Below are 19299 nucleotides of genomic sequence, written 5' to 3'. Positions count from 1 at the left end.
CTATTTTATTACTCCCTTGGTTCGGAATTACTTTTTTTGGATATAGATGTATCTAAAACTAAAATACATCTAGATACATCCATTTCTGCGACAAGTAATTCCGAACGGACGTAGTGCTCCCTTCGTCCCAAAATTCTTGTCTTAGATTTGCCTAGATACATGAATGTATCTAATATTAAAACGTGTCTTGATATATTCGTATTTAGACAAATCTAATACAAAATTTTTGGAAAGGAGGGTATTATTTAGTGAAAGAAACAGGAGCACACGGCACATCACTGTCCGGCTAATAACAAGTCGGTCAGGAGGAAGAAGACGGAAAGGAAAGATCTAGAGCACAGATATTCTTCCATGTTTTTTCAACGCACGTGTGCTTGAAAAGGTCAGTCGATCCAACAACCGTCCAGTGCAATGCAAGCACCGAAACAACGTCCTCTCCCGTCCCACCATGCGCGCGCGGCACTTCCCACTTCTAATGATTCCCTTTTACCAATTGGTCTGACAGCGACGAGGAAGCTGACAGTGTTCTAGAGACATCCCAAGTCACATGTCAAGAAATACAGACAGACAAACTCGCCGTACAGAAACCTCCAGTTCTAGAGCTTTCACAGGTTAGTGTTCAGAAAGTCGTTTTTTCGCGGCGGAGAACCCCTAAACCAGCGGGCGTTCCGGGCTGGAAAAACTCAGCCAGTGCATTACCTTTTTTCTGTACATACATACACAGTCGTTTACAGGCTGGATTAGTGAACTACGCCGGAGTGAGCCCCCTGCTGTTCAGTAATCAGTACTCGACCCAGTTGATGTCCAGGTCCTTGAGCTTGAGGAGCCACTTCTGCGCGTCCAGGGGCACGCTCGCCTTGTCTGCATTGCTGCTGCTCGGGTGGTGCTCCGCGGCGGCGGCGCTTGGAGATTCCGGCTGGCTCTCGCCGTCGGGGTCCGCTTGCTTCCGGGGCCGCCTTGGTTCAAGCGAGAGGAGCCGGGAGACCTCCTGTATGCCGCCCCATTTCTCCAGGGCGCGAGCAATGTCGTACCGCCCTGCCAACCACAACAAACGGAGTATGGAGACCGTTAGGAAGGAAGACCGGCCATGGTGGACCAACTGAGAATTAGAGACCACACGACTGGTGGCACTAGCATGATAGATAGAAACCCATGGCACGACCATGTTGCCGTTGCCCTCATCAATCTGGCATATACGAAACCGTGAATGCGACCAGTAATGTCAACTAGTGCGGTGCATCAATTTCATCCGGTTTGATCGTGGACCGATAAACGTCAACAATAACGGCTGTAGAGTAGAAAACTACTCCCTCCGTTCCGAATTACTTGTCGCAGGTATGGATGTATCTAGATGTATTTTAGTTCTAGATACATCCATTTCTGCGACGAGTAATTTGAAACGGAGTAATTTGGAACGGAGGGAGTACAAAAATTTGGTGCTGAAGAGTGAGGGGTCCCAGATATCTTAAGCAACACTACTACACTAGCAAGGTAGTGCAGTGGCATGGCCCACAGCCACCTGACCATATAAAAGTAGGCCATAAAAACGATACATTGACTAATTACATACCCAAATGGGGTACCAACTGCAATCAACATTAGTAGGGAAAATGGTCAACCCCATTCTAAATTTGGTCCAAGTAGAATTAGTCAGTACCTGCCCTCTCAAAAGACTTCCTACTTGGCATATAAGAAGGGTCCATCCCCCAGTTCTTCTGGAATCTCCCGATCTGCACACAATGGTCATTCTCGGTGTTAAATTATGATCATAAACTGAACATATCATAATAAATAAATAAATAAATTTCAAACATAATACAAAATGTATGGTATGGCATACAACGATTGGAGTGTGCACTATCATTTCCCTTACTAGCAATGTCAAAGTTATTTAAGAAAATCTAATGGGGAAAGGTGTAGTCCAAGATATTATGATACAACTCTGAAGCTAAGAAAACCATGATATACTAGCAGCCTTGTATGGGACTGGACGTTTACAAAGCAGAGGGAGAGAAGAAAAAGTATTTTCTCTCACCTCTTCTTGCAAGTTCTCGAGATTATCCCAATAACCCCTTGGTTTCCGATTTTTATAAGAAAGGGAGAGATTCATTAAGGTGGCAATCTTCCTGAACCCACCCATCCGTGTTATGGCCTTCTCAATATCAACTCTTCCATGTGTCCGAAGATGTTTTCTCTTAGGCATGAAACCATTCTGACCATGTTTTGCAATAAAGCTACCAAGTTCAGATTTGAGGACCTCGATGTCCTTTTGCAGGCCAGGAACTTTTGATCTTTGCCTTGTGGAAGTTGAAGAGCAATGTACAGGTGCTTGCTCCGGCTGCCGTCCTTCTGTGTAATACATAGGAACAGTATCTCGATTGGTTGGCGCATCCGAGTGAATTATGGAATTACCTCTCTCAGCTTCTGCCTTTTCAACATAATCACGGATTGCACATAAATTTGACGGAAGATCTTCGTATATGACCTGAAAAGGATAAAATAAAATGTTTTGGTTTATTTCTCCCCAAAGATGAGAACAAAATACTGTCATTTGCATGATGATGCCACACAAGTAACCTACAAATATTTGACAGCAAAACTGTCTTTATAAGTTCAATATCATGTTTGCATAGCGATGATACCTTGTAACAAGAATGCCTTCAAAACGAATTATTTGGATGCCTGAGATAGATGTTTGTGGCTAGCATAAAATTGGGAAAAATAATCCCTAGGAGACTCTTCAGAGATAACCTAATGCAGAATTATTGTTATCAAGGGAATGAAATACCAATTATTTCATTGGGAGAGACAAATGCCAATTTGTAAAGATAGCGGCGGATACAAGCTTATATTGTTTCAGATTCAGAGTATATAGATACATTCAGTTCAACATTTGTCAGGAACAAGCCTGTGACTGTAACTGATGGAAGAAATAAAATGAATGGGTAAAGGATAAAAGGTAAAGTCTGTCACATGAGCATGATGGTACATTGAACAAGATGATACATCCACACAAAGGTTGCTTTCTACTCCCTCCGTCCCGTAATATAAGAGCGTTTTGACACTAGTGTAGTGTAAAAAACGCTCTTATATTATGGGACGGAGGGAGTAAAGAGTAACACCCCAGGGTTACGTCAGAGCTAGTGTAGTTCTTTCCGAAATAAATAATGTAGAAGGATGGGGGCACACACAACCATTTTCTATTCCAACTTTTCTACTCCACAACAATAAGCTCTTTTTTGGATTAAGTAGGAAGAAGTCGCATGCATAAAATGCACATATTGTTCCTAGAACAAGGTTGTGCATACCTCTTCAAGGATAGACTCTGAGAGAAAGGTATCTTTATGCATCTTAGTCTCGACCATATACTTCAGCAGTGTGTGCTGATCTCCGAGCTGTTCGAGGCGCCATTTTCCTTTAAATGAGTAGAAATCGCCCTCAACTTGCTCAAAGCTGATCTCACGTTCAAGTTTCTCACGAAGATCCATTACAACACGGGCATGAAGTACCATATAAAGTAGGCCTTTGCAGCCCTCCTGAAAAAAAAAACTGAGATGTTACAAAACTTGCACAGCTCACAAAACAATCAAATTGAACTAAATTCTTTTGAGAAGGATCTTTGGGGACAGGGGGCATTGATCTTTTTTTTTCACTGGTAGGACACAAGTGTGATCCCTTCTGTAAAGTATTCTGCGACAATATATGTGAAATAAAACATTGAACTCTTAAGCATCAGAAAGTTTCAGAAATCTCTTGGGTAAAAGCCAAAAAAAGAAACTACAAAAGATAAGCAAGCTAACAAGCAGAAAGTGAAATTGTGGACTGACAACTCTGTGAAAAATCCATGCAACGCTACAACCCCAAACTTAAATGCTATTTACAAACAAGCAACCAGGACCTCATGTAAAATATTAACAGAATTTGTACCTGTAATATTCGAACTTTGTTATTATCACGAAGAATAATCCGACTGATAGCCAGGTTTGGTATAATCCTACAAGATAGCTATATTAGATAATAGCTGCGTATTGGAAATAGACTATGTGAACTCCAAATACTGCATAAAGATAAAACTGCTTACTCAGGTAACTTCTCATATGCTGTTAGTGCATTCCATACTTCTCGAACTGGTGCTTTCACGGTGATACTAGCAACAACACACCTGTGAGCCCCTTCACGCTCCTTCACCCAAAGCATTCCACAAGAGAAGACAATTTTCTTAGTGTGCTTTCCGTGAAATTTAAGAATCCAAGGATTTGATAGGTATAAGCTTCGTCAGTTACCAAGAGGCCATCAAATCGTCGAAGATGGATCTCATCTACCACACAAGGCCTATCAAGCCTGCAGACACTTCCATATACACCCCATTTGCCATTAACCTCAGGAGGAGGTGAAGCAAGCACACCACCAAAACCAGAAGAGGCAGGTGCTTCTTTGAACTTACTAGAAGAGATGACATCATTCTCGACTGTTGCACTACGCAAGTTAAGTGGCTTGGACTCTGCACCGGTAAATTTTGTAGGTCCAAATTTATGGTTTTCTAAATACATTTTTTCAGATCTGAAAGCCAAGGCTGTAAGATTCACAGGAAGATCTGACGTTATAATCCTCTCAAGAAATATTGCTGGGAAATTAAATCGTGGTATCACATTAACTTCATACAGCAAAATCGCACTAGCGGACCTGTTACAAAACGAAACAGGGGTCATATAAGATTTATGAACGGAATTCTTTTTCTGATGTTCAAAAGCCTAAGGCGATGAAATATCTAAGGATCCCTGAATCAAAATATTTCTATATCAGGGCATCAAGTGGTAGAAGATAAGTCACTATGGTCTTAAAAAGCTAGATGCTCACTGAAGGCATATGTTACAAACAACGCATAAAAATGACCACCAGATGCCCACCTTGGACCAGCCCTGACGGACCATTTCCCTTCAAACTTCTTGAAGTCACCATCGACCATGGAGAAGTGGAGCTCTCGTCCATCAACCTGCGCAGCAATTGTTAGCAAACAATCGAGTAAATAAGGACACATAGCTCAACATAAGTAGAAAACTAGGGAGACCATTCATCCTCTTTAAATCTGCTACCCGCAACTTAACAAGGAGAAACAACACATGCAGAGACACCGACAGTAAAATGTATTCAGTAGTCGGGACCTAATCAACTGATCATGCACAGATGTTGCCAATGCATTCAGTTCGAGCGCACTGCAAACATTTCAGTGAAATCTCATTTTGCCCCACGATTTGCAATCTTTTGCCCCACGATTTGCGATCAATGAGAAAAATGTACTACTACTAGTAAGTAGTAACATCTGAACTGTGACAACAACTGCCAGTAGGAGATTATGGTGAAGAGAAGACAGCACGTACGGCATCGGGGACCTCCCGGAGATCCAGCACGACGCGTGCCTCGATGTGCCAGTAGAGCGCTTGCTGCAGCCCCCTCTGCTCCAGCCATATCCTGCCCTCGTGCGGGCACGGGATCCTCCCACTGCACGAAATTTCCGCCAAATCAGAACCCTTCAACGGTGCTCCCATGGTGAAGAAGGCGGGACCGAGACGGCGGTGGACGAGAAGGAAACGCGTACCTGTGCACGAGGTTGGGGACGAAGTCGGCGAGGCGCTCGTAGTCGGTGATGATGCGCCACACGGTGTCGACGTCGGCGGCCACCGCCACGGACGCGAACACCCGCCGCTCGCGCCACGACACCACGTCCACGTCGCACTGCACGCTCGGCCCAGCGCGCCTGGTGCCGCCCCTGCCGGCGCCGCCGCGGTACTGCTGCTGCTCCCGGTGGTGCTGCTGGTCGTCGGCGCCCCAGTGGTCGCCCGTGGCAGCAGCCCCGGCGGCGACAGCGCGGCCACCGGAAGAAGAGCGCTGCCGCGAGGCCGGTGTGGCACCTCGAGGGCTCGCGCCGGGGCTCGGAGTCCGCGGGAGGAATGCGGCGGCGGCTGGGGCCGGGGAGACTAGGGCCCGCATGGCTCCCGCGAGCGGCGACGGCGGTGTGGACTGTCCGAGAAGAGGAGTGGAGGTGGAGCGGCCGGGGAAGGAGGGGACGAGAGCTCACCCAGTTCGAGTGGATGCGGACTGGGGAGGTGGGCTCCAGCCACTGACGTGAGGGGCCCAGCGCGTCGGCTCGGACGACGGCGACGTTGAGATTGTTTCTGCCGCGGCCAGGGGCGACGCGTGGCGGGAAGGAGAGGTGGCGGCAGGCCCACCTGATGTGCCGTGGGCCCACCAGATGTGGGGCCGGCTAGTCAGCCTGCGACGCGTACGCGGTCAGCGCCCGCGCGTCCCATGGGGGAATATCCACCTGCCCAGCGCTGCAGCCCATTGATCTTAACCACTTCCCTTGATTCTAGACCAACTTAGATCACAGTTCACAGTCCTCGTTCTCGCCGCCGCCGCCGCCTCCTAGTGCCGCCGCCGCCTCACGCCTCCGATGCCGATCTCCCACTCCCGCTCCCAGCCTCTCCTCGCCCACCACCACAACGACAACGCCGGCGACCTCCTCTCCTGCGCGCAGGGCAGCAGCAGCGACGGCTCCTTCCCCAACAACAACAACAACAACAACAATGGCCTGCTGCGGACGCGCTCCCACGAGGACGTGCGCGTCGGCCGCGTGCAGTGCGCCGGCAGCGACGAAGCCGAGGTCTGCTTCGACAGGCGTCGCCGCGACGGTGATCTGGGATACGTGAGCTTCGAGGACATGGTCCTCTTCGAGGCGTTTCGGGACGGCAATGTCCGCTCGTCGGAGGCGGGGGCCGTGACGACGGCGTCGCGGATGTACACGCGCGTCGCCCATCATCGCTATCGTCGGCGGTCGCCGGGGCCGCTCGGGACACGCCGCGGCGGCGCCATGCATAGGTTCGTGAAGAAGTTCGTCTGCCCTTGCTTGGCCTTCGTCGCCAGAGCCTTCGGCTGCGTGCCAGGCGTGCCCGCGCATTGATCTGTAAAATAGAGATAGTGATGTTTATTTGATCATGCAATGAGTAGACTGTTCTTAGATCGACTAATAATTCTCTGAATTTAGTTAGCGACGCAGTTAGTTGTAGATTCTCGTGGGATCATTCAGGATTTTTCTCTCCGTGAAGATCCCAGCCAACTAGTTTGTTAGAGAGTCTCTTTTTCTTTTCTTTTCTTTTGTGGGTACGTCGCTACCTCTTTCATCAATCGTTAATTGAAGAAAAAAATGCCTGCTGAATGTGGCAGGTTAATATCTCTTGCTGTGCTGCGCAAAAAAAGAATATTTCTCCTGCTGTAGCGCAGCGGCGTGTTTTTTGTCCACAAATGGAGTTTTTTTTAGCACCAAGACACCAAACAGATTGACGCCCAGTTGCTTGTTAACTTCACCTCGACGTCACACCAATCTGAAGAATTCTAAAATAGCGGTTCATGTAACCCAGTTTTTTGTCCACTTACAAAATTTGTTTTCCTCAAGCACTAGAATGTTAGTACTACATAGGCTACTTACTTTTTGTTCACCAACTTTCAAATATGATTCACATTGTTCAGTAAAAAGTCCATATATGTATGCACGATGCTAGTTCTAGTAGCATTTTTCACATTACTTATTAGTTTGTTCACTTACACAAAAGTTTATGACAAAAAAAATGGTACTCTCTCCGGTCCAAAATAAGTGTCGCGGTTTTAAATTGGGATTAGTTCAAACTGCGACATTTATTGTAGATCGAAGGTAGTAATAAGTTATAATTTCACACATGAAAACACACTTTCTAACCATTTAACAAAAGTTTTCATAGAACAATTCATATTTATGGCATTATTGTTCAATTCGACCAAGAGAGAAAGGAAGAAGTGGAACCAGTAGCCCATGCGTTATTGGGCCAACAATCACATAACACTGTCGAAAAGAGGGAGTGAAGGGCGATAATCCTACACCTATAAAGGTTTACGTTACGTAACCTTCCAAACTGACCCCCCCCCCCTCGCCCGGGGAATTTCGGTGGGGGTGGTCCCCTTCATCCCCCCACTTTCAATCATAATCCTCCAAATCAGCAATCCGGTAAAACATCTACGTAAATTTTAGCACATCTAGCATTACTCGGTGACTGCAATAAAGGAGAATAGAGGTAGGCAAAAGAGGGATTTTCATCGTTTGTGGATCACTCGGATAAGCACAACAGCTCGGGTATATAAAGTATTCAATAGTTATAATAAATTAATACACAATTTGTATAAGAAGAAATTGATTCTTAATCGTAAAATGCTTGCCCAAGTAGCTGTGTCAAATCCAAAACTTCACAGATTTTCAATAAAACAAAGATCAACTAATTGACAGGTTCCCCTTGGGGATTCTTAGCTGGCAGCAAGGGGAGCGTCCCAGCGGTGCTACATGTCATGTGTTGGGCGCTCTCGCGGGATCACATTTTTTTTCTGCACACGTTTTAGGGTTTTATCTGATTTTTTCAAGGTTTTGGATTTGCTTGGTTTTTCCTATGTTTCCTTGAAAAAAAATATTTATTAGTTTTTCTCGCAAGAAGCACACTATATGAAAAGCACATGTGTGCTTCACGATGAAGCACAACCATGCTTTTCGAAAACTGAAAAGCGCATCTGTGATTCCCCAAAAGTGAAAGCACGAGTGCTCTTCACAAAAAGTGAAAAACGCAATTGTGTTTCGCAGTTTTTTTTTTTGGTTTCAATTCTTTTGTTACATGTTTTTCCTGTTTCCAGTTTTTATGGTTTTTTTGAGAGAAAAAAAGGTTTGTCTATAACTACTAGCATGAGATCTAGTTTTGAAGATCTCAATGTGGGAAACCCAATAATAAAAGCGGTTCGTGATTTGAATGCACAGTTCATAAGATGAAACATTTTGAAAAGAGTCGTGCTATGCACACGACAAAATATGCATGATTCACACACGGCAATTGAATCCAGGCGGACAGCATTTACCCGATGTGCACATTATGCACAAGTCAGGCACAAGTATCATCCAAGAAGCAGTTTCGTTTTGAAAAAAATAAGCCTATGGAAAAGTGCAAAACTTCCGGGTTATGACAAGTGTCGCACATACAATTCACCACTTGTCACCACCTTTCGCCGTGAATGTACAACAATTAGCGAGCACCATAATGAACAACTTCGCTGAAACTACGCATCTCCTCTGGTGCGCGCAAGGCAGCAACAGCGACGGCTCCTTCCCACCACCAACAATGGCCTACTGCGGACGCGCTCTCGCGAAGACATGCGTGTCGGCCGCATACAGTGCGCCGGCAGCGACGAAGCTGAGGTCGCCGCTCAGGCAATCTAGGCTACGTGAGCTTTGAGTATTCTTCGCCGCAGCTCTTCCGGGTGAGGACAGTGGGCGGGGAGCAGATGGGTGCCCGCACGCTGTTTGCTGCAATACCGAGAGCGGGGGAGATGGCGTACGACGCGGATAGGAAGATGCTTGGCATCATCCACGACGGAGGCGACGGAGGAGGAGGGGGCTATGAGGATGGGCAAGTGGAAGACTTCGATCCCACCTAGTTCGACAACTATCAACAGCACTAGCAGTCATACACCCAGACGGCCACGCAGCAGTCCTACACCTACATCGGCGATGGAACACAACAACAGAGGAGGCGGACGCGGAGGCTGCCTACGCGGCCGCAACGACACCTCTTTGATCGGGGAGCAACTTGTTAGGATTGCTGGTACGACATGGTAGAAATGCACAGATTGCCGGACTAATATTCTTTTGGATTCGGGCTATAAAAACTAAGCACATTTGTCTCTTTTAGGTTGCGATCGGGGATCCGGCGCAGATGTGATTCGGCGCGTTGTTCGAGTTAGTGTTTGAATTTGAATTTGCTAACAGGCATATACAAACTAGTGTTGGATGGCCTCTCTCGCATCCGTATCCGTGGACGGACACGCGAGAAAATTTGCGGCTTGCCGTTAGAGATGCCCTAAGGGATCATCTGGTCTTAGAAGGTGAGTTTTATTAGCTGTGGATGATCGATTGAACTATCTACCCGTGACCAATTGCTAGGTGCAGCTTGGTGAATTGAACTATTGGACACGGGTGAACCAACTTGTGGTTGGATGGTTAGAGGGACTGTGGTATCCCCAGTCCATCAGGGTTCAAATCCTGGTGCTCGCATTTATTTCTGAATTTATTTTTCCGGCGATGCGCATTTAGTGGGAGGAGACGTCCCGTCGACGTCGAGGTGCCTACGGTAACTTCGTAAATTTTCAAGATGATATGCTAGCTCAGTTTTTCGGAGATGCTTATAGGGGTAGGGTATGCGTGTGTGCGTTCATAGGGATGAGTGTATGCACGTGCATATGAGCGCTTATATCTGTAGTGATGTTAAAAAAAAAAGAACTATTGGACACGCTCTGAACCTTGTGTTTCTGAATGCCTGAATATTCGAGTACGTACGTACGTAGCGTCCGCGCCCGTCGCATCGCCGAGAGGATCATCCACGCCGGCATCGACGACGCTGTCATCCTCCGCGTCGCCAGCAACCGGCATAAGGGGAAGGCATGGCTACCTCCGCCTCAGACGAGGCATCTCCATGGGCTCGACTGGGAGGTGATCGTGGTGGATCACAAGGGCAACACCGGCGCCTACTGCACGCGCGGCGGTAAAATCGTACTGTACACGGGATTGCTCGACCACTTCAAGACCGATGGTGAGATTGCATTTGCTATCGCCCATGAGGTAGGTCCGTTGGACTAATGAACTCATCTCATGTTATTATCGAATTATATTTTCAGGTGGACTCCAATTAACATTCAAATATTTTTCTTAGGTTGCGCACATCATCGCAAGGCACGAATCTGAAATCAGCTCGACCAAGTGGGTGACTAAACCCCTCTATTATTACTTTCGGCGAAGGTATGTCTGCTTCTCATTACACATTATTGTTTATGGTGATTTACATTATTATTTTTCTGCGGGAACATGGCAATTTACATTGTGCATGTTACACATAAATACCTTATATGATCAGAAAAATGAGTGCTCGCGTATTCTTTGATAAGAAGACCCGATGGTATGTGTTGTTACCTTTGTAGGACGGAAACAGAGGCAGACCACATCGGAATCCTACTACTCGCTGCCGCTGGTTTCGATCCACACATGGCACTCACGTTCTTTAAGAAAGAATACAAGGCTGGTACAATTTGAAACATTCAAAGAGTACTATCTCTCCACTCATCCTCCATACCAGAGAAGATTGCAGTTTTTATCACAACCGAAGATCATGAAGACGGCACTTGAACTATATAGAGAAGCCACTTCCATTAAAGATAGTATAAAGCGATAGGTACCAGGCATTTTATGGAGATATCAAACAGAGATGAATCTAGATTTGACATAGTTCAGTTTCCATTTTGAGTTCTTTACAGTGTCCCCAAAGTTAATATGGGCCATCCATGTATGTCAATCCAACGGTTAAATTCATATGATACTGCGACACAATTCTACGGGAGTACCATCACCTAAGAGGGTACCTCCGTTCCAAGGGTAAAGTTATAACTTTGGTTGAACAATTGTGTAGTGGGGAACTAAATTGAATTACGAGAGGAAATTTACCAGTTTTTTTATTTGATTTGTGATTATGGTCATGGGGGAATTGTGTCCAATTGATGATTCCTTCCACTAAACGCTAGACCACCATTCGTTTGTTAAACACAGTCCCTTTCGCATTTGATCTTGTGGCCGACACAAAAAAATTTGACAATCTTATGAGAGATCCTCCTGCAGCTTCTCCACGTCCCATGTTCTTGTGGCCGACACAAACAATTTTGACATCAGAACATAAGCGGTAGGTGATTCCATGCACATTGGTCTCAGCATATGATCCCGTGGTAAGTTTTCTTGCATAATCCTGATATTCCTTGGCGTAGTACATCGCACCTTTCCAAAATTCCTCTCTAAACCTGTCAAGATGAGCTTCCAAGGACATTTAGATCGTGCCTTCAAAAGTCTGATACTTAATGAAGTAGGTTCCTTCAAGAGCCTCCATGCTTGTTTAGATACACAACTTAAAAATTACCAATATCACGAAAACCCAATCCCCCATATATTTTGGCATGCACTTGGAATCGCATGAGACCCATGTTATCTTCCTTTCTCTTGCTTCCTCATCAGAAACTCTGTATGAGTGACGTAATGGGCTGACATAATCCTCTTGGTAGCTTGAAGCAGGACATTGAAAATGTTGGCACAACCTGGGCAATTGCCTTGTTTAAAATCTCTTCCCAACCATATACAACAAGAGTTTTTCTATCCACCCTTGAACTCTTTTCTAGGCATTATCTTTCAAATATGCAAACACTCCATTCTTTTGCCAACCAACATCAGCCGGTAATCCCAAATATTAGTCATTAAGAGATTCTTTCTCTACTTCTAGAATCTGCTTAACTGCATGTAAGTTATTTTCAGAGCAGCCCTTACCAAAGTAAATAAAGGATTTGGATAGGTTCCCTCGCTGCCCAGAAGCATCACAATACTTTTGCACTGAATCTCTGGCCCAGGCAGCCCTTCGATAGATGCTTTCAAAAATAACAGAGTATCATTTGCAAAAAAAAGGTGTTTAACGGTAAGTGCCAAGGGAGCCCCTTGTATACCCACCGGTGTCACTTCCTCACGCTTTAACATATAACACAATCCTTCAGCTACCAGCAAAAAATAGGTAAGGAGATATGAGGCCCGAGTCGGCCTACACTCCTTTGAGACGCCACCATTCAAGATGGCCAAGGTAACCAAGGTCACCCTATTCAAGATGAGCTGCACAAACCTTGGGGGCGAATCCAATTTTCTTCAAGATAGCTTCCAGATAACTCCATTCTACTCTGCCATAGGTTTTCATCGTATCTAACTTAACTGCACAATTAGAATTAGACTTTCTATTCTATGCTTAATAAAGTGCAGACATTTATATGCGCATATTTATCCGGAATAAGCAGAGTATGTCTTTTTTTTGAGAAAAAAATAATTAGAGTATGTATTAGACTTGCTATCATTTGTAATTTTGGGCTGAGATCCAGCAACAAGCAGAGCCCAAGCCTCTCCCACCACCGCAAAACCCCCTTCTCCCCTTCACACGCACCCACACACACCGCACACGCCGCGGCAAAGCGAGAGAGAAGGGGCAAGGCGAAGCGGCGGTCTCGTCCACCTCCACCACCACCGGCGAGCGATGTCGGCCGCGGGGAAGGCGAAGGCAAGCGGCGGCAAGCGGGGCGGGGCCAAGGACCCCGACGAGGCGCCCCGGTCCGACAAGAGGCGGCGCGACATGGACGATTCCGACCCCGAGCTCGAGCTCGACAGGTGCCTCCCCCTCCCCCCTCCCCCTCCTCCCACCGCTATTCGCGCCTCCGCTCTGCGCTCCGCGCGTCCCGCTCGCGGCGTTGCTCGGATCGAAGGGGCCGACGGCGAGGGCGAGGGTTTCCTGGCCGCTCCCCCTCTCGCGGGCGGTTCGTGTCGGATTCTGCGTGCGCTTAACTGATTTGGCCATGTGATTTGTTGGTGTTTGCTCCGATGGGATCCGCCGAGGCAGCGACTTCAAGCAGATCGTGACGATGCTGCGCCACATCAAGGACAAGGCTCACAAGGACGGCCAGAAGAAGACCGAGCAGGCCATCTCCAGGTGATCCCCGCTCCCATCCACCTCCCCACGTTTCTCCACGGTCGATCTCGCAATGCTAGCGTGCGGTAGGATTCAGTGGCTACGAGTGTGTTATTTGTGTTTCCAACCTGCTGCGTGCCCTATCTGAACCTGATGTGCGCTGTCTCTGAACCTGATATATAAGTGCACTGTATCTTTTTTTTGTTTTGAGGATACTGTATCTGAATTTAGGCTTCAGGAGTCTGTAAATGGATGAGAACTAGGAGTTTCCAGTGTCATGTTGTTTGTGAATGATCGGGTGCCCTTTTGGTGATTGGAGTAGTAGGTACCAATGCGATGACAGGGCTTAGAAGTGTTGCGTGCACCAGTTGGTTCAACACGATTTACCCGCCTTGTTCAGAGTGAACCATAGCTAGTTTTTTTTATCGAATATATGCATCGCATCCACCTCCCAATTTTGACCTTGGCTCATTCTCATAATAGCCTGCAAAGACTTGGGGGTTATGTTAGTGCTTCTGTTTACTGCATTGCATTGCATTTAGATATTGCAAATCTATGTTTGCATCACCAAAGTAGCAGGAGCATACCCTTGTTGTCAGGTGTTTGTGAATGCTTAGGTCTCGTATGTAATCTTGCGCCAGTAGATCATAAACTCGTAAGAGACATTTTAGGTACTTTGTAATGTTGTGGCAGTTGATCATAAACTCGTTTACCAGTGCTTCTAGCGTGCTGTATGCCTGTACCTGAATTTAGATATTGGAAATCTATGTTTGCATCACCAAAGTACCAGGACAGCATACCATTATTGTCAGGTTGTTTCTGACTGCTTAGGTCTTGTATGTAATTTTGCGCCAGTAGATCATAAACTTGTACTCCCTCCGTAAACTAATATAAGAGTGTTTAGATCACTACCTTAGTGATCTAAATGCTCTTATATTAGTTTACAGAGGGAGTAAGAGACATTTTAGGCACTTTGTAATGTTGTGCAGTTGATCATGAACTCATGGGAGATTTGTTCCCTTCAATGGTAGGATTGTGGAGTTATGAGTGTTATCAGTGCTTCTATAGCCTGCTGTATGCCTGTACCTGAAATTATGTTCCAGAAATCTGTAGTTTGATGAGAAGTAGGATTTACGAGTGTCATTTCTTTGTGGAACAAATACTTCTGTTGATCGAATCTATGCATCCACCTTCCCTTTTTTCTTCTGACTCACTCTCACAATAGTCTGCAAGGACTTCGGAGTCATGTTACTGTTTCCACCTGCTGTGTTGCATTTAGACATTGGAAATCTGTGTTCGCATCACCAAATTAGCAGGGCAGCATACCATGGTTTCCAGATTGGTCATGACTGCTTAGGTCTTATCTGTAGTGTTGTGCCAGTAGATCATAAACTTACAAGGAAGCATATCATACATGATCATTCCGGTATGAAGGATGGATTCATATGATGAATTGATGACATCTCAGTGTGCATATTTAGTGGCTTGATATTTTGAGCCTTTCCTGTCTGACAAAAGTCCCAATTTATGTATATTGCACACTTTTTAGCTGCTGGTAGAATTTACTTTACTAACAGATTCATTTCACTTTCAGCGTTGCAACAGAGATTCAATCTATGGTACAGGACACCAAGACAAAGTTTGAGAAGGAAAGGTGAACAACCGAACTGTTTCACTTGCTTTTAACTTTCTGTGTGTAGAAATACAAATTTCCTGCTATCCTTTTTACTCATTGCTCCAACATGAACATATATAAGCTAATTCTTGATAATAAAAACTATGAATGCTATTAATATGTACTCTGATTGCTGACAAATGCTACTGATTGCATTAGCAGGCAGAATGTTCTTAAAGCTCTAACGAAGGCTTCCAAAGAGGTTTGAACTTCTATTGATCCAATGACATTCATCAGGTTATATAATATTGCCACAGTTTGGTTACCAGCTTTAATTTTATGCAATGCAGTGTGAAGGTTCATTGAAGACCGAGTACACAAAGTTTCAAGCCACTCATGACAAGTTCTCCAAAGACAAGGCTGCACACGTACAGAATTTCAAAGGTGTGCTGAATGTGCATCCTCTACCACATTTTCTGAAGTCTATGTCATATTACACTATACATGTTACGAAAAATACATACTCTACACGTGGCAGGAGTATATGTTGAACATAGTCTGCTCTTGTCCTAGCTTTTGACCCTAGAAAAACTGTAGCTGCATCCTTTTTGAATTATAACCATATTTGCATATAAATGAGTTTGTTATCTTGCCCTGACACATGTAGGAGAATTATATTGCCAAACAGTATCCAAAGAAAACCATGTCCTTGTTAACCTTTAAAGCTGGGTGAACTGTGCACAGTTTTACGAAAAATTGTTCTACTGGCAATTAAATACACATAATTATTTAGTATTTGTTTGCAAGGATGAGCCAGTATCTTCAGGTTATACTTGTGCATACTGAGATCTGAATTTGTAGTTTCCTGCCACATAGTGAATCATCTCTGTTGTCGACTACTTATCGACATCTTGTATGCTGCAGATCTTTTCTCAAAGTTTGAAGTTGAAAAGGAGAAACTGATAGTTCAGTATGAACTGCAAAGTAAGTAGATGCTTACACTACTTATGTAGGAAAGATCTTTGCTGTCACTTGTCTTTTAAACAGGTCTTGTATGTGCAAGATTCTTTGCTCTTACTCAAATACTACCTGTTTAACAGGGAAGAAGGAAAAGACCACTCTTGCTGATCTTGAGAAAACAGTTTCGGAGAAGATAACAGATGCAGAAGAATCTCTGAAGAAGTTGAAGCAGGTTTGTTCAGCACCCTGCATCATTACTTGAACCACCTTTCTGGTCATGTAACCATATATTGCTTTAACAGAGTTCGATGCGTATCAGTACCCAGTAGGATGGAATTCTCTTTGACAAGTAACCCTGTGTTTGTGTCTCGCAGGGTGACAAATCCATCATCAAGCTTCGCAAGTCCTTTGCCTCGTTCCTGAGCCCCGACGACGAGGAGGACTGATACGGCTCTTGCCAGATGGTCCGTCTTTCAGATTGACGTGGAGGATAGATAGTATATGGTTTTGAAGAACAGAGATGATGCACAGGGGAAAGAGAGTAGGTTCTGTAGCGTTTCGGTAGCTTTACCCGCACGGCTCATACGGTTTCGGTGCTCTGATGTCCGTCTTTCAGATCGACGTGGATAGTGGTATATGGTTCTGAAGAACAGAGATGATGCACGTAGGTTCCATAGGATTTTGAATAGCTTCTTCACCCGCACGGCTCATGCGGTTTCGGTGTTCCGATGCACGATCAAACCTAACTTTTCCTGCTCTTTGATTTATAACCTAGCACCTGGGTTGCTTTCTTGCACGCACAGCAGCCATTGCTAAGCTCCTGGCCGACCTCTGCTTATGTTTTCCAACATGTAAATTCTTTAGCAGTCTTCCCCTGGACCAACAACATTCAGTAAGAAACATATGGTACTACATATATACACATATATCAAGCAAATATATAATCTTGGCATGCATGTTGTCAACGAAATACAGAAAGGTTTACATCTACTGCAAGGTTTTAAAGCTACTCCACATTGCATCCTTCCCTGGAGGTTGTAACTCGAAGTGGTAATCTGAATCTGAACTCTGAAGACGTTGTGGTTCCACTTCACGTGCACGTCGCCTCCTCGGGGCCTTTCACCTTGACCATGACGCGCTTCAGGCAGTTCCGGCACCGGAGGTTCCACGTGCCGGCCGACACCATGGACGTGAACTGCGTCTCGCACTGCGGGCACCGGGCCGGGCACTGGAACGTCGGCGGCTTCGTGGGTGGCGGTGGCGGCGGAGGATTCTCGCTGGGCACCTGGTGGTACGAGCCCGACGACGTCCACACGTACGTCCTCTTCTGCTCCTGCTCGTGCAACACGGTCTGGCACCGGACGCACTTGGCCTCCCCGGCGGCCAGGTCGCCGGCGGGGACCTCCCTGGCCACCCTGCAGCGCTCACACCGGACGCGGACGAACCTCCTCGCGCGCGACGCCGACTCGGCGGCAGGTGGCGGCGGCGGCGCCTCGGGCGCGGGCGGCTTGGACGGCTTCGGCGGCGTGGACTGCTGCTTCGCCGCGTGGTGCGATCGGTACCACTCCTGCGCGGAGGCCGCGGTGTTGGCGGGGCTGCTGTTGTAGTAGGGGACGTGGCCGGCGCCGGAGCCGGAGGAGAGGGCGTCGCAGGCCTGGCCGAGCAGCTTGAAGGCGCCCTCGGCGGCGGCGGAGCGGTTCTTGTCGGGGTGGACGAGGAGGGACAGGCGCCGGAACTGCCTCTTCACGGCGGAGGCGGACGCGGAGCGGCCCACGCCGAGCACGTCGTGCCAGTAGCCCGCGCGGTGCTGGGTCCCGGCCGCGGCGGCGTGGACGTCGTAGGCGGCGAGCGCGTGCGCGGCGCCGGGGAGCGACGGGGAGAGCCGCCGGGCCTTGGCGGCCAGCCGCCGCGCCCCCGCCACGTTGCCGGCGAGGAAGTGCTCCTCCGCGCGCCGCAGCGCCCTCTCGGCCTCCTCCCTGTTGGCCGCCTCCGCCGCCATCCGCGCTCGTCGTTCGTCTGTGTCTGCGGAGTCGGTCGCAATGGCGGTTGGTGCCGGTGTATATGATGCCGCGCGCGCGCGCGCGTGCGAGAGAAGATCGGACGATGTACGGCGTGTGCTATGTAGCGGCCGAGTGGCCGACTCCAGGTCCAGATCGGAGAGGCTGCGCGTATTTCTTTCGGGTTGGGACGAGATGGGCCAAAGAGAGAAGGCTGGACTTGTGCCTCTTGTTACTTCCAGCCTGGCCCAATGTTCAGGCGGATCGTGCCACCTGTGCCTCCTCTATAGAGATAGAGCCAAACCCTATTCGGCTCCTTCTGCGCCCCTTACTTCGCTTTCCACAAACGCCCCCCCCCCCCCCCACCCACACGCACGCACGCACGCTGGGCCGGCCCATTTATCCCCTTTTCCTGTTTTAAAGGGCAAAAAACTCTGCGCGGGTGAGATTCCAACCACAATCTCCTCGTTCGAAGTTACTCCCTTCGTTTCGAATTACTTGTCGCAGGTATGGATGTATCTAGATGTATTTTAGTTCTAGATACATCTATGTCTGCGACGAGTGGACAAATATCTCAAGTATTTTTGATGCCTGGATTGGTAATGCTGCCTCAATGGGTGGTAGACTCACCTTGCTAGACTCTGTGGTCACCCAGATCTCCCTGTACCATATGTCCATGTGGCTCATGAACAAAACGTTCATTGAAAGGCTAGATAAGCATAGACGTAAATTCTTTTGGCAAGGTTGCAACAAGAAAAAGCAATAGCATCTAGTTAAATGGAATAGGATATGCAGATCCAAAGACAAAGGTGGTCTTGGGGTCATCTTTATATATGGCTGCTAAAATGATCAATACTAAATCCGGGGACTTGGCTAGAGTTTGGAAAGACTCTATCAAGGGTTCACTCCCATTTCGGGAGCAGTTCCCCATTCTTTTTGATGTGTGCAATGACCAGGACTGCACAGTTAACAAGTTCAAGTTTTTGAATGCTCAAACCTCCTTCAGACGTAGACTCAACCCTGAGATGTTGAGGCAGTGGGGTGAAATGAGTAGAGTCATATCTGAGATTCAACTATGCGAGGGGGGTGATCAGGTGTTCTGGGGCTTTAATGGCAGCGACAAATACACCAC

At 47.0% G+C, this 19299-nt stretch overlaps 3 protein-coding genes across 4 annotated transcripts; 1 reads left to right on the top strand and 2 right to left on the bottom strand.

Moving 5' to 3' along the window:
• Positions 1–674: 674 nt before the first annotated feature.
• LOC125530192 (polyketide cyclase/dehydrase/lipid transporter) lies at positions 675–6073 on the bottom strand. The gene is made up of 10 exons (XM_048694596.2): positions 5597–6073; positions 5379–5499; positions 4908–4993; positions 4284–4683; positions 4082–4182; positions 3928–3994; positions 3309–3536; positions 2036–2485; positions 1658–1730; positions 675–1035 (listed from the first exon to the last, which is right to left on the bottom strand). Exons 1-10 carry the CDS (start codon positions 5986–5988, stop codon positions 782–784), a joined length of 2172 nt encoding a protein of 723 aa, XP_048550553.1. The 5' UTR covers positions 5989–6073; the 3' UTR covers positions 675–781.
• A 6970-nt stretch (positions 6074–13043) lies between these two features.
• Positions 13044–17122, top strand: LOC125554946 (uncharacterized). 2 transcript variants are annotated; one of them, XM_087519110.1, is made up of 8 exons: positions 13044–13297; positions 13527–13616; positions 15190–15249; positions 15433–15472; positions 15561–15654; positions 16135–16194; positions 16311–16402; positions 16545–17122. In XM_087519110.1, exons 1-8 carry the CDS (start codon positions 13167–13169, stop codon positions 16614–16616), a joined length of 639 nt encoding a protein of 212 aa, XP_087375236.1. In that variant the 5' UTR covers positions 13044–13166; the 3' UTR covers positions 16617–17122. The 2 variants fall into 2 exon arrangements, with proteins under 2 accessions (XP_087375236.1, XP_087375235.1); XM_087519109.1 differs by having other exon boundaries at positions 15430–15472.
• Positions 17123–17258: 136 nt separating this feature from the next.
• Positions 17259–18483, bottom strand: LOC147976960 (uncharacterized). The gene has a single exon (XM_087519108.1). It carries the CDS (start codon positions 18167–18169, stop codon positions 17261–17263), a length of 909 nt encoding a protein of 302 aa, XP_087375234.1. The 5' UTR covers positions 18170–18483; the 3' UTR covers positions 17259–17260.
• Positions 18484–19299: the final 816 nt, after the last annotated feature.

The sequence above is a fragment of the Triticum urartu genome, chromosome 4A, assembly GCF_056163025.1.
Source record: "Triticum urartu cultivar PI428250 chromosome 4A, HENAU_Tu73, whole genome shotgun sequence".
Taxonomy (NCBI): Eukaryota; Viridiplantae; Streptophyta; class Magnoliopsida; order Poales; family Poaceae; genus Triticum; species Triticum urartu.
The sequence above is the reverse complement of the archived record's forward strand: the minus strand, read 5'-3'. Positions and strand labels throughout refer to the sequence as shown.